At 43.4% G+C, this 15448-nt stretch overlaps 1 protein-coding gene across 5 annotated transcripts in view; it reads left to right on the top strand.

Moving 5' to 3' along the window:
- The window catches only part of spegb (striated muscle enriched protein kinase b), a 103353-nt gene that overhangs the window by 26570 nt on the left and 61335 nt on the right, over positions 1 to 15448 (top strand). Inside the window, exons 2-8 of one of the 5 annotated variants that reach the window (XM_080786189.1) lie at positions 4230 to 4310; positions 5530 to 7041; positions 8254 to 8397; positions 9546 to 9571; positions 9602 to 9758; positions 14023 to 14186; positions 14668 to 14756. In XM_080786189.1, the coding sequence (XP_080642315.1) occupies positions 4230 to 4310; positions 5530 to 7041; positions 8254 to 8397; positions 9546 to 9571; positions 9602 to 9758; positions 14023 to 14186; positions 14668 to 14756 (2173 nt within the window). Of the gene's footprint in view, positions 1 to 4229; positions 4311 to 5529; positions 7042 to 8253; positions 8398 to 9250; positions 9277 to 9368; positions 9395 to 9427; positions 9454 to 9545; positions 9759 to 14022; positions 14187 to 14667; positions 14757 to 15448 lie in introns of all 5 variants that reach the window. The other 4 variants (XM_080786188.1, XM_080786190.1, XM_080786187.1 and 1 more) reach the window with 4 other exon arrangements.

Raw genomic sequence — 15448 nt, 5'->3', positions numbered from 1 at the left:
TCGCAGAATCCGTCCCCCGCTTCAAATCCCTCCTAAAAACTCATTTTTATGAAGCTGCTTTTAACACCTAAAACATTTTAACACATTTTAACACCTAAAACATTCCCTATTGTTTTTATGTCCTACTGCATTTATGTACATTGCCTGTTCTTTAATTTTAATTTTTTATTGTCAACTGTTGTTTATGGTGTGCACTGCATTTGATGTTATTTTTTTGTGTAAAGCACTTTGTAACCTCGTTTTGAAAGGTGCTATATAAATAAAGGTTTATTATTATTATTATTATATAGTCTTGATTTTTAATCGTACATTTATTGTCTTTTAATATATTATTTTCACTCTTTTGTCTCCTGCCAGAAAATTGGAGTGTCCCCTAAACCATACGGACAGTCCTCCTCAGGCCATGCTTCTGGATGTAAGAACAGCAGGTCAAATGATTGATTTTCTGCTTTCTGTGTGTCGTCATGTGATTTGTGTCTTTTGTAAACAGATTGATTGATATTTCTTAAATAAAAATAATTATGCAATAATCGCTACGTCTTATGGATGTTTATGAAATACAGGTATTTATGAATGCTTTTTACCCACCCGTGCATCAATGCACAAATTTAGAAATTCCCTTTTATGTGGATTACTTTGAAATATTATTTCCAAAAGGTTCTTTGAGCATGGCTGCATTAATTGCATTCCATTGGTGGTTTAATGAAAAAAATATTTTGCTACATAAACATGCTTGATAAATACTTTTATGCCGTTTTTATGCAATTTTTCATGCCGTTTTATGCCATTTTCATGGCGTTTTACCGTATTTATGCTTTTTTCATGGCGTTTTATGCCGTTTTATGTCATTTTTATGCCGTTTTCATGCCGTTTTATGCCATTTTTCTGCCGTTTTCATGCAGTTTTATGCCATTTTTATGCCGTTTTTTCCCTTGTTTCATGCCGTCTTTATCCCGTTTTCATGCCGTTTTCATGGCGTTCGTAGGATAACATTTTAAACATGCTTCATAAATACTGAATGGATTATGTAATGTCTCATGAACCATTCCATGGGCCTTTTATACGAACATGCAATGAAGACCATGATCACATGGCAGAACACGTATGAATTACTTATGACTCATGAATTACGTTTACTTTGATTTATTTTGTCTTATCTAATATGTATATATAATATATGATCTTTTTCTCATCCTATCACCAGTAAGACGTGCAAACGCGGGAAGCGAACGCAGCTGAGACCCTGCAGATCATGTCTGTCTGTCTGTCTGTCTGTCCCGCTGTTACTGTATATGTGGACCTGGCCCCTTTTGTGCCCATATATGGAGCTCAGTGATTGCTGATGCAACACACTCCATATTTGGACGTATAGCGGGACAGACACACACACACAGACACACAGACAGACATGATCTGCTAGGTCTCATAGTAAGTGCTCACTGCGTTCGCAATAAACACACATTCAATTCTCCATCCGTCTTCCTCTTCTTCCCCGCCACACATCCTCTGATCTGCATGAAATCAATTCGGTGACTATTATTCATGTCCCTTTATTATTTCAAAAGGTGGCCTCATTCTTTTTACTTTAATTCCAAGCTGTAAATGTTAGCCCTCCTACAGTGTGACTAATAATATCCCATGAGAGCTCTGCTGGGATAATACGATGACTCAGCAACGCTGAGATTCAGAGCTCCACCAATGAATTGGCGGGACGGGTCGATCACAAAAGCTTGGCCCTGTGGTTAGAGTGTCCGCCCTGAGACTGGGAGGTCGGGGTTCGATCCCCGGCCGGGTCATACCAAAGACTGTAAAAATGGGACCCAGTGCCTCCCTGCTTGACACTCACAGCATCAAAGGGTTGGATTGGGGGTCAAATCTACTAATCGAATGATTCCCGAGCGCGGCGCACGCTGCAGCTCACCGCTCCAAGAGATGGGTCAAATGCGGAGAACAATTTTCACTGCGGTAACGTGTGTGACAAATCGTAGTACGAATTTGACTTTTGACTTTTGACGGTGCAGTTTGAACACCTTTGGAAGTTCGGAGCAACCGGTGTTATTGGGAGGGGGAGTGCTCTATTCTTTTGGAAATAGCTGTTCATATATAATATTATATGTATAATATATTATATGTATTCTAGTACAGTATAGTACAACTCCATCCACAACCCTGGGAGAAATTAACAGTTTATACGTAATATGTCAATATGCCTCATCATCGTAACATCATCAATTCATTGTGAAACGGAATTGATTATTTTTGTGCAGGACAAAAATAGCCGATTTGCTCGTCCACATAATTTTATGGCGTAAATTCTCCATTCATTGTCAATGGGAGTTTGTGTTAGGATGAAAATCTACACTGTAACTGAATATAGGAGTATAAAATCATGGCATGATATAGCACATAATGTTGGTTTGCCCGGGGGGGGGGGGGGGGGGGGCTCCTCCCAGTGGAATGTGCCTAAATGACATCCCAGAATGAAGAAGTCCATCAGACTATTCAGACCGATCCAATCGTCCTCTCGGATGTTTGAAAAAAGTATAAAATATATATCTCTGCTGTCCGGGGGAAACCCTCATAACTCCAAAATTCAGGAAATGAAAAATATACGTTTTTAAGGAAATTAATAAAACCTTATATATTTTTTTTAAACGATGCAATACTGCCTCATCAAAGTCGGTGTTGTGACTTTAGATATTGTCAATTACTTGCATGAGAAGGTGGTGGAATTAGAGGTCAAAAGGTTTTGTCCAATGTGGTTTTTTTACTACTTTCCATTCGTTCAATATTTTCGAAACAACACACAGACGTAAAGGGTGTTCAATAGCACTGATTTATGGAATAAAATCAAAAACCAGTGCCAGTGGTCCTGCGTTATGTAAAAAAAAAAGTGTGGGGAAAAAAAACGGGGGAAAAAAAACACGAGCACTCACATCTTCTTCCCTTGTCCCCGTCAATTTAATTTGAGGCATCCAGCCTCTCTCACACAGCTGATGCAATCTACTGCCATTGGGCTCTATGTCTGAAAGTCTTTATTAGGAGTATAACCCCTCGAGATGATCCATCTCATTTTCAAGGGGTTCCGCAAATGACAAGATTCACACTTCACATTCACAGTGTGGACATCGAGTCGAGGACAAGGTTGTTCTCATGGCAACATGTTCTCTACCTCTCTGTAGGCTCATCATCATCATCATCAAAGGCCCATCACTCTCACTCACTCATCAGTGAACTTGACTACAAAGTTGTCAGAATCTATTGAAAGGATGAGATGCAGCATCTCATTTTAGAGGGGGTCCCGTACACAGGGAAAAACATTACATACAGTACGGTTACACAAATAGACAATACAATACAGACATGTACAGTACAGTTAGCTTGCTCATCCTGCAAATTGGAGGGTGGCAACCTGCGGTTGATCAGCTCTTTGACATGCTTCTTGAGGCGTATCTTGTTTTCTTTTTGTGTTGTGTTTTCGGCTCTGAACCCATTTTCTGTGAGTGAAAACTCACTGATAGTGATTGTTGTGCATTCTTTGAAACCTTTCCTAGAATGCCTTCTGGCCCTGCTGCTGAAAGACTCTGTGTTTTGTGTCCTTTGTATCCTGAGTGATGTCATCATCCTCTGTGCCTGTCCAGCTTTGATTGGATTTTTCATCTTTTTCTGTGGCATTGACTGGTGGGTGGTGGGTGGTGGGTGCCACACACTGACTGGTGGGTGCCACACACTGACTGGTGGGTGGTGGGTGCCACACACTGACTGGTGATTGATTGATGATTGGTTTCTGTCTTACAGACAGTGTATACAACCCAAAACATCGCTCTATAAGTTTGATTTATTATTATTATTAATAGTGTTTTCTCTGTGTTTTTCCTGCTGCCACTATGGAAACTCTCCTTTCCACTAGTGCAGGACCATCACACATGGTAACTACATGTTATTCTGTCTGTATTAACTTATACCCTCTCCATGTAAACGTAACTTACCCTCTCCATGTAAACTTAACTTACCCTCTCCATGTAAACTTAACTTACCCTCTCCATGTAAACTTAACTTACCCTCTCCATGTAAACTTAACTTACCCTCTCCATGTAAACTTCAGAACAATGTTGCTCCTACTCCAGCTCAGCTCAAGTTTCTATTTGCGTGTGTTTTTCAACGAACGCTTCATTCCTTCATTCATTATGCATCTATTTAATATCATTTTTATTATTGTCTCTTTCCAGATTCTGAGACTTCAGAGGATGAAGGAGAAGAGTATGAGACCAAAGAAGATTGTGGGGATTATGAGTTCCAGCCTGGTCCAGGTATCCTCCATATGTCCTTATTATTAAAAACATGTAACAGGTTCGATTCCCGCTCGGGACGCTGTGGGTGCTGGCGGCGTGTTTCCTCCTCCGCGTCATCAGTGCCCATACCCGAAGGCGGGGTTGGCGAAAGCGCCTTTATGTGTGGAGTTTGCATGTTCTCCCCGTGTCCCCTATAGGGTAGGTACCCTCACAAAAAACATGCAGTAATCCTGGTAACTAAACTGCCTCCCCCTGGCCAGCCAGGGCGCCTGATGGAGGGGAAAAGAACTGGTTGGAATAACGTGTAGCGCGTGGAAGGAACACGTTAGGGTAACTCCCCCCTGTCAGGTGTAAAGGAGCAACTTGGACACTCAGGCATGAAGGAAGCATGAGTTCAAGTCCGTTGCTCTCCCCTTGTCCCCCATATATGGGGACTAGGTTGGTGGAGGGTGTGTAGAGCCCAGGATCACATTAGATAATTCACACAGGGGTGAAAAATGGGTTACAAAAATCGTGGGATAAAAAAAACATGTACTGTATATCTTTGAAGCCAGGGAACATTTAGAAAATGCTTTGCAAAAAATAGCATTCTGAAAACATGTCTTAATGTCTTAAACATTATGCCAGTAAATGAAAGAATAGTGGGAACTGTGGAATATTTTCAATAAAAGTTTAGTACATCTGGGGCCCCCTTATAACCCCTTATAGCTAAACTTCTTTGCCTTTTTTCTTTCTTTTTTTTTGAAAAACATTTTTGAATAGTTCAACTAGCCAATCTACATTGACACGTTGTGAGCTTGTAGACTGGCCCTTTGAACTATTCAAGAATGCTTTGCAAAATAGTAAAAAAAAAGGCAAAGAAGTTTAGTGATAAGGGGTTTAGCGGTGACGAAAATGGAGCCCCTGAAGTATTTTTGTCATTATTAGTAATTCATTTTATTGTTATATTGTCACATAATGTCAGTTATACAGTATGCTGAACTCCAAGGGCTGTATTTTGCGTGTCTTAAGTACCAGGTCTTATTCCCTAACTTGAGTAAACTAAAGACCTTGAGGCGTGATCAATGCCATTTGGCTTTTCTGAGTGTCCAAAGAGCATTGATCACGACCTCCAGGTCTTTAGTTTACTCAAGTTAGGGAATAAGACCTGGTACTTAAGACACGCAAAATACAGCCCCAAGTCCTATAAGCTGAAATTCAAACACCTGTTTATATGTTCTTCTAACTCTTCCTTAAGTCCTGCCCCCCCCGTCCCCGAGACTCATCAAGCGACCCTCCACCTCTCCGATGCTCGGCTCCCGCAAGAAGCCTGTCGTCGGGCCGACCGACTACCAGGACACGGTTCCCGGAGAGTTCGAGGAGAAGGTCCGGCAGCCCAAATCCGCCGCCATGTCCCAGAGCAGCGCCCAGGCGGACTCGCGGCCCCAGACTCCCGTGAGCGAATACTCAACACGCAAAGATCTAACGACGACCAGGCCCTCCCCGAAACTCACCAAGGCCAGCTCCAAGGTCTTCGAGAAGGTCCGCGGTCTGGAGGAACGGCGGCGAAGCCTCGACATGCCGGAAGGCTCCGTCTCCGGACGGTCCTGGGCGGGCTTCAACAGGGCCGCGTCCGTGGACTCGGACGACGGAGGGAGCCGGCTGGGCATCTCCAGGGAGAGCTCCAGGGAGGACCTGAGGGAGGCGCTGACGGAGGACGCGGCCGAGAGGAGGTCCATGTTCAGGCAGCGGGCCGCGTCGCTCGAAGACAAGCCCCACTACTCCCAGAAGGTCCAGGACATCGAGAACAAGTTCACGCAGGAGCTGGAGCGCATCAAGAAGCTGGTGGGGAAACCTCACCTGAAGAAGTCCTTCTCGACGGAGCAGCTCACGCTGAGAGGCAAGAAGAGTCTCCAGCATCAGCCTCTGAGGAAGGTGGAGCCCATTCCCGCACAGGTCCTCCAGAAGCTACAGGAGAGGGAACGTACCCAGTGGGGCAAAGAACAGAAAGACAAGGGGCAACAGAGAGAGGGCTCCTCCCCGCCAAAGTCACCCAGTTTCACAAGTCAGCAGCCGACGCAGCAGCAGCAGCAGCAGCAGCAGCCGTACACGAACACAACCCCAGAGTCCATGCAGCTGTCCGACCTGCCCGGACAGCGCTCCTCCGTGAGAGAGAAGAGCAGAGCCAGTCCCGTCAGAGAAGTCATCCAGAGATCACCGTCACCGGCGAAAACCCTCCAGCAACGAGCAGAGTCGCCCAGCAGGAACATCGTGGACATGACGTTACGCAAAGTCGAACGAAGGCCGCCGAGTCCGCTCGTGCAGAGGGTGTCTCGGATACCACAAGAGTCACCACAACATGCCCACGACTCGTCTCCCGCTCCGCGACCGTTACCGAGGGACGAGTCCTCGGGGAGGAAAACGCCGATAGAGGTGGCGTTGCGGAAACTAGAGAACAGGCCCGAGAGCCCCCTGGCGCAACGAAAGGCTGCTATTTTACAAGAGCTTCCCGGTGGTCAGCCTGCAGCGAAAGCCCCGCCGCCGCCCGCTTCATCGGAGGAGAAGACCGACGTGGCGGGGCCTCCTCCTAAACCAGCCTCCAGGCTCATCATCCCGACCATTATCGTTGAAGACGAGTCGGTGGTAGAGGAGGACGTTTCGGTGAAGACCAGCCAGCCGCAGCAGACCACCGCCGCCGGGGCCAAAGAGGCACCAAAACCCAAGACCAAAGGAAAGAACCGTCGCACGAGACCCATGTCTCCAGAACAAGGTTAGACGTTGATTTATGTTTCATAATTATATACTCACACACGTACTGTACTCAACAGTGTTGTTTTTTAAACTGCCTCCCCCTGGCCAGCCGGGGCGCCTGATGGAGGGGAAAGGAACTGGTTGGAATAACGTGTTCCTTCCACGCGCTACGTCCAACCAGGGAAACTCCCCCCTGTCAGGTGTAAAGGAGCAACTTGGACACTCAGGCATGAAGGAAGCATGAGTTCAAGTCCGTTGCTCTCCCCTTGTCCCCCATATATGGGGACTAGGTTGGTCTCCCCTTGTCCCCCATATATGGGGACTAGGTTGGCGGAGGGTGTGTAGAGCCCAGGATCACATTAGATGATTGACACAGGGGTGAAAAATGGGTTACAAAAGTGGGATAAAAATATATATAAAGAAAAAAAACAGTGTTGTTTTTGGCACCACATTTCTATTTTAGTTTTTGTCACATTTTAGTCACCCGGAATGTTTTAGTGTTTAGTGTCTAGTTTTAGTCGACTAAATGTCATGAGATTAAATCTACTGTTGATTTAGTCGACTAAAATGTATTTGGACAGGCCTTGATGCCGTCGTAATGGCTGATTTTACACTTTTCTGAAAATAGCTGATCTACAAGCACACAACGCGTCGCATGTGTGAGCTTGTAGATCAGCTATTTTCAGCATGCAACCAAGTAAAATGTCTTATACTGGATCTCTTGTCCACTATAGTCCCTTCCTAACATTTTAGTCTAGTTTTTTTTTATTGACGAAATTGTCGATATATTTAGTCTTAGTTTTAGTCATCGTAGCTTAGTTTTCATTTCGTTTCTATTAATAATAATAAATAATAAATACAAAACAAAAATAAATAAATAATGACAAAACTAAAAATAAAACGAAAAACGAAAATAAAACACATTACATACAGTTAAACAAACAGATTCACAATGTCCATCACAGTTCCCTACCCCCACCCCCCAGCTGACTACTCAGTTAACATTTCGTTTCTATTTAGTTTTTGTCAGTGAAAAAAGGTAGTCGACGAACATTTGTCTGTTTTTTTCGTTTAGTTTTAGTTGACGAAAACAACCCTGGTACTCAACCCTAGCATGTTCCCTCATCACTGATTAAACCCACGTATTCCTGATCATCACAGTTCTTCTCTTTACATTATTAAATCATGAACCAATTGAACCGATCAGTCTTGTCTTTTTTGGGGGAAACAGATTCCTCAGATGATTCTTATGTGTCTGCTGGAGAAGACCCGATGGAGGCGCCTGTGTTTGAGTTTCAACTTCAGGACACTGTAGCTGTGGCCGGTACAGATGTACTTCTGAAATGCATCATAGCTGGCACCCCTATCCCTGAAGGTGAGTACTAGGTAGGCACCTTGCCTGTTCACCCCTATCCCTGAAGGTGAGTACTAGGTAGGCACCTTGCCTGTTCACCCCTATCCCTGAAGGTGAGTACTAGGTAGGCACCTTGCCTGTTCACCCCTATCCCTAAAGGTGAGTACTAGGTAGGCACCTGGCCTGTTCACCCCTATCCCTAAAGGTGAGTACTAGGTAGGCACCTTGCCTGTTCACCCCTATCCCTGAAGGTGAGTACTAGGTAGGCACCTTGCCTGTTCACCAGTGAAACAATGTGTTTGTGTGCCAGTATTAACTGACTAAACCAAAACATTTAATTCAATATAGTGCCATTAGCTCTTATCCCATTTAGACCCGAGGACGATTCTACAAATGTCTTCTAAATAATTACAGTTTTCTGGAAAAACCTATGTTTTTATGTCAGTGGTGCTCAACCTTTTTCATGTCAAGGACCCCCAGAATTATCATATCACTTTTTTGAGATTTTTCAAAAATAGCAGACCTACAAGCACTAAAGGCACTCGGTGCCGCGCTATGAGCTTGTAGATCTGCTATTTTTCAATAGCTAAAGCATAACATAATGCTTTTTAAAACACCAAAAGGGGTTCCCGTCCAGTGTGGGTTAACTGACTTCCAAATAACTGACAAAACCAAACCAAAACATTTGGTTTGGTTTGGAACCTTTTGGAACCTCAAATGACGTCACATTGTAGGCTCTACAGAGCCGAACCGACTTTTATTCGGCTCTAAAATAGGAGTATGAATCGCGCCTTATTCTGCGTGTGCACACAGAGAGCCTTTTGTACATTTTACAGCATTTATGTGGTGAGAATAAAGTCTCTTTTCCATCCAGTCACCTGGAGGAAGGACAGCGTTGAGGTCACTAACTCTCTGATGCTCTTTTCCTTCCAGTCACCTGGAGGAAGGACAGCGTTGAGGTCACTAACTCTCTGATGCTCTTTTCCTTCCAGTCACCTGGAGGAAGGACAGCGTTGAGGTCACTAACTCTCTGCTGCTCTTTTCCATCCAGTGACCTGGAGGAAGGACAGCGTTGAGGTCACTAACTCTCTGCTGCTCTTTTCCATCCAGTGACCTGGAGGAAGGACAGCGTTGAGGTCACTAACTCTCTGCTGCTCTTTTCCATCCAGTGACCTGGAGGAAGGACGGCGTTGAGGTCACCAACGGGGGGAAGGACAGCGGTGAGGTCACCAACGGGGGGAACCGTGTGGTCAGAGTGGAGGGCGAGCGGCACACGCTGCTCCTCAGGTCAGCCACGCCGGGCGACGGAGGGAGATACTCTGCTACTGCCGTCAACGACGTGGGCCAAGAGGCCAGCAGTGCTACTCTCATCGTTAAAGCAGGTATTTTTTTAAATTATTTATTTACCCAGGGAAGTAGCTGAGCACAGGTGCTCATTCTCAGGAACGCCCTACACATAGAAACACAGACAGACACACACACACACACACACATTAAAACCTGGGAGCTGACCAGTACAACCACAGTCTGATACTGTTGGCCACTAAGCAGCTCCAGGGGGAGCAGTTGGAGGTTCAGTGCCTTATTGCTCAACGGCACTTCAGTGGTGTTGGGTGAGTGATGACAATCACTTCCCCACCCAGATTTCTCCTGCCCGTCCGGGGAATCGAACCGGCAACCTTTCGGCAACAAGGATGCTCCTCTGACCCTTATAGGCCACCGCTGCCGTATGTTTACGTTATGTCACGTAGGGGATCATTATTGTATATTCTGAACAATAATTAAAAGTGCTTTTTGGCCAAACAGCATATAATTCAGATTCAAGTACCGGTAGTCAAAACTCTGAAAACAAGGCATGTAAAAAAATGATGTAAAAGAAAAACAAAGGAGAAAGATATGAACGTCCCCACAGTTTTTAGACAGTGCTGGACCAGAAAATGATCGAAAAAAGGCAATGTCCCGGATGTGATATGTTGAACAACAACGTTTCGCCCATTAGGGCTTTGGAACCCTTAAATAGGTCAAAGAACAGTGGGTGTCATCACTCAAGCAGTTAATAATCCAATAGGCTGTATGTGGAATTTTAGTTAACCCATTGTTCTAAGTTGAAAAACCTATGTTTCTATGTCAGTGGTCGCCCCAACCATTTTCATGTCAAGGACCCCCAGAATTATCTGTAATTGGCCGCCGACCCCCCATCTGAAAATATGTTATTCCAGGAACCCCTCAGAAGCAAAGATTTGAGTTAAAAACGTTCACTGTGAAAGAATATATATCCAAAGATTTGTGCCGCATTTTCACGATTTTTCAAAAATAGCAGACCTACAAGGTCATAGCGCGGCACTCGGTGCCACGCTATGACCTTGTAGATCTGATATTTTTCATAATTTTCATAATGCAACACCAAAAGGGGTTCCCGCCCAAAACTGGTTAAAGGACAGGCAGCGAGCATATCGTGTGCAGACAATCCAGACACATTGCCTTTTTTTCTTCAGGCAAATTATGTAAACCAATAAATACAAATATTGATTCTTTCTCCATTAATTAACCCCGACCCCAACAACGACGAGGCAATAATGAATGCACAATATGATGCAGTAGTTACTGTATGTTGCCATGAATTACATCACGACTGTCTGTGATCCGATTGTGAAACAAAGTCAAGTCATTATTAATATTTGCCGTGTTGCAACATCCACTCAACGTGCGTGCGCCACATGGGTGCGTTCTGAGAGAGACATCTAATTTTAGCTGCATACCAACAGCCTACGCTAAAGTAATTTCCTGAAATATCACATTAACCCATTTTGTGCGGGAACCCCTTTTGGTGTTGGCATTATGTTATGCTTTAGCTATTGAAAAATAGCAGATCTACAAGCTCATAGCGCGCCACCGAGTGGCGCGCTACGAGCTTGTAGGTCTGCTATTTTTGAAAAAAATCGAAGAACGACTGACATATAGAAACATAGCTTTTTCAGAAAACTGTCAGGATGTCTGACAGTTTTAGAATCTGATCTCAGATCAAAATAGGTTAAATATAACGCGGTGGGAGTAATTTGGGGATCCTGCAGTGTCACACAACGTCCTAAAACGGCGTTCTAGTGGCGTGTGCATTCCTCCTCCATTCCTTTTATAAATCCCTGTGCCATGTATTATATTCCCAGCTCGACAACCTCACGTTATGGTCACCATAGCAACGCAGAGGCTAAATCCAACCTATAAATCGCTGAGCCACGGCAATGAATGCACACCACAATGAAACCACCGCTAATGTGTAGTTTGCATTCCACAGTTGAGTTTGTATAGGTTGATGTACCGGTACGTATATAACCCATTTAGACCTGAGAAAAGAAGATTCTACAAATGCCTTCTAAATCCTGACAGTTTTCTATGTCAGTGGTTCTCAAATTATTTCACGTCAAGGACCCCCAGCATTATCTGTATTTGGTTAGTTCCAGGGACCCCCCCCCCCCCCCGGAAGCAAAGATTTGAGTTCAAAACGTTCACTCTGACAATATTTTTTCAAAAATAGCAGACCTACAAACTCATATGAGCTTGTAGATCTGCTATTTTTCCAGTTCAGAATGGGTTAAATGATACAACTGTTTGTTGTGTATAATCTATTATTATTATATTCTACTGTATCTTGTACAATTGTAGGCAATGAAGGACCTTATTTTGTATTCAGAAATAGTCCATCAATAATCCTCTTACTTTCAGTTACTTCTCCCCTCCACTTCCCCTCTAAAATGGATTCACATTAACAAATAATAAAATACAAAATGTCTTCGTTTTGCAGCTCTCTTGAAGTCCGCTGATATTCAATCTTACTGACAGTAATTTATGGAAATACATTAGTACTGCTGTACTGTTTTATATGGTGCAGTTATGCATGCAACATTCTGCATAATACTTGGAACACTGCTGTCAAAAAGGCATTGTTAATGTCACAGTATTCCATTCCATTTGAGAAATAGACCAGCTGAAGTAATGAGTATATATATGACAATATTTTGTTTTTAATTTAAGTGGTTAGATTACTCCCCTCCAAATGGAGCTGTGTTGTTATTGCAGCTGGGTATAAATGTTAGCCTGTATGATTAAATGTGGCTGAAATACGCAGTGTTATCACTCAATGGGCTTATATACAGTAATGTAAGCTAGCTATTAGCCTAATGATTTTGCAGTCTTAACATCATCGGCAAGTCCATTTTTCATCTCCTGGTCGACTGATCTGTGAAACATTATGTTCTCCTTTCCTTTCCCTCTAGCTTTGTGTTTTGCATTTGAAAGTTAACCTACTGTGTTGTTTTCTCTTTCATTTTACTGATATTATCAATCTTGGCACACTGGTTTCTTTTTGCCAAAAGGAAAAGGAGAGGGATTTGTTTTATTTTTACGTTTTGGTAGACATACCTATCAATGAAAAGAATAGCAAAGCTTTTGCACACCTACAAGCGACAGGTGCGTAGGAGAGGGTACGGTGCCCCAAATATGAACAAGGAAAACAACCGCACACTGTCTTCAAATGCAGTGACCACCATTTATTTACAGGGAAATAGCAACGTTTCGGCCTATGCAGCCTTCATCAAGCTATCTTTGGCAGAAAGATAGCTTGATGAAGGCTGCATAGGCCGAAACGTTGCATTTGCACGCCATTTGGAATCACCTCCCTTCACATTATTATTATTCTCAATGTCAGCGTCTCAGTCATGACGACGCCAGGCCCAGGAAATGAATCCCAATGCATTTTCCCTCATAGACATTTCAAAACTTATTTATTTAAAGACCTTTTAAGCGCCGTACGAAGCCAACTCGAGTCCTGACAAATCAGGACAACAAACAAAACATTTTGGGCCGAATAAAATAAGTAGAAAGAAGAAAAAAACGACACTTTTATTTGTTGTTGTTTTTCTTCTTTGTAATTATTTGTTTGGTCCAAAATATTGCGTTTGTTGTCGTCATGATTTGTCACGACTCGAGTTGGCTTCGTACGACGCTTAAAAGGTCTTTAAATAAATACGTTTTGAAATGTCTATGAGGGAAAATGCATTGGTAATTATATCCTGGGCCTGGTGTCGTCATGAAAGGGAGCGGAACTGCGACGCTCTGTATCAATCAAAAAAATAGGAATTAAAAATTCCAAAAAGGAAGCACATCCAAACATTAAACAAGCGGGGGACAAGGTACTCACATTTCCATTTCTTTATTGGCAAACACCAAAAAGTAACGCTAACGCGTTTCGGCTATGCGGCCTTCATCAATTTACAATTTACAATTTAGGCATTTAGCAGACGCTCTTAATCCAGAGCGATTTACATTAAGCAAGAACAGAAGCATGGGAATACATCACATAAAAGCATTTATCATGAAATATGCGTAAGCTAAGAAAGTAACAGCGGAATATCTATATAATGAAACTTTACATATGAACTATACATATATACTACTATGCTATACATATGTACTATGGTGTGCTATGACTATATACAATGTAATTATAGTGCTGTCTACATAACATGCTATAAGTCTGTATCAAATGCTATCTAAGTCTACAGAAATGCTATCATTCATCAGAGCATCAGAGCTCTGTATCAACTGTGTGAGACCAAACTAATTCTTTGAACAACGTTGGCTTTGCTATAGAGTATGCCCAGGAACCCAGGGGCCACCTGGTGCCCAGGGACATCAGCAGTCCAATCACATCGGACGAGGAGTACCTCAGTCCCCTGGAGGAAGGCATGGACTTCGGGGGCCCGGAGCCGAGGAGGCTAATCGACACCCGCTTCAAGGAGCCGCCGGCCTTTCTGGTGAGACACGGTGCTAAACTGAGACTTATTCCCAGAGGTGGGGACTTGGACTCGAGACTCGACTTGGACGACTTTAGACTTGCTTGATCAAATCAAAAATAGACTTGGACTTGCTTGGGACAAGTCTTTGGGACATGCCAAAGACTTGAGACTTGACTTGACTTGAGAGCAAAGACTTGAGACTCGACTTGGACTTGCAACATAGGGACTTTGTCCCACCTCTGCTTATTCCACTAGCAGGACACCATTAGTACACCATTAGTACTCCTCAGACTGAAGGCAATACTAGTTTGGGATCTTTCATTACTTGCGCAAGCAGAGCGCTGACTGCCTCTCTCCATGTCTCTCCATGACTAACTGTCTCTCTCCATGTCTCTCCATGACTAACTGTCTCTCCATGACTAACTGCCTCTCTCTCCATGTCTCTCCATGTCTAACTGTCTCTCTCCATGTCTCTCCATGTCTAACTGTCTTTCTCCAGGTGCCTATGAGTGATCAAGCGGTCGCGGAGGGACAGGAGGTCACCTTGTCTGTCCGAATAAGTGGACAACCCAAACCAATGCTGTATTGGTAGGTTTTCTCATCTCATTGAATTTAGTGGACAACCCAAACCAATGCTGTATTGGTAGATTTTCTCATCTCATTGCTGTGTGTGTTTCGTTATTATTACTGTATGCACATTATAAATGCATAGATTCAATACAGAGTGTATTGAAAACAAATAAATGAAACAGACGGCAGCAAGGGGCGGCAGTGGATCAGGGGTAGAGTGGTCCGGATGGGATCCCAGTTCGAACCCTGCCGAGTTAGTTAGTGTTGTTTTTGGCAGCGAATTTTGATTTTAGTTTTAGTCATATAGGGGGCTGTATTTTGCATGTCTTAAGTACCAGTTCTTATTACTTAACTTAAGACCTGGATGTGTGATCAATGCCATTTGGCTATTCTGATTGACCACGCCTCCAGGCCTTAAGTTAAGTAATAAGATCTTAAGACACACTCATTTAGTTTCAGTCACATTTTAGTCACCTGGAATGTTTTAGTGTTAGTCTAGTTTTAGTCGACTAAATCTACAGATGATTTAGTCGACTAAAACATTATTTTGGTGGGCCTTGATGCCGCCCTAATGGCTGATTTTACACTTGCTGAAAATAGCCGCTGCGACGCGTTGTGAGCTTGTAGATCTTCGGCATGCGACCAAGTGTAAAATGACTTCTCTTTTCCACTTGTCCCTTCCTAACATTTTAGTCTAGTTTAATTTGCTG

The sequence above is a fragment of the Protomyctophum bolini genome, assembly GCF_963924005.1.
Source record: "Protomyctophum bolini genome assembly, chromosome: 16".
Lineage (NCBI taxonomy): Eukaryota > Metazoa > Chordata > Actinopteri > Myctophiformes > Myctophidae > Protomyctophum > Protomyctophum bolini.
This window is presented reverse-complemented; position numbering and strand designations above follow the sequence as displayed.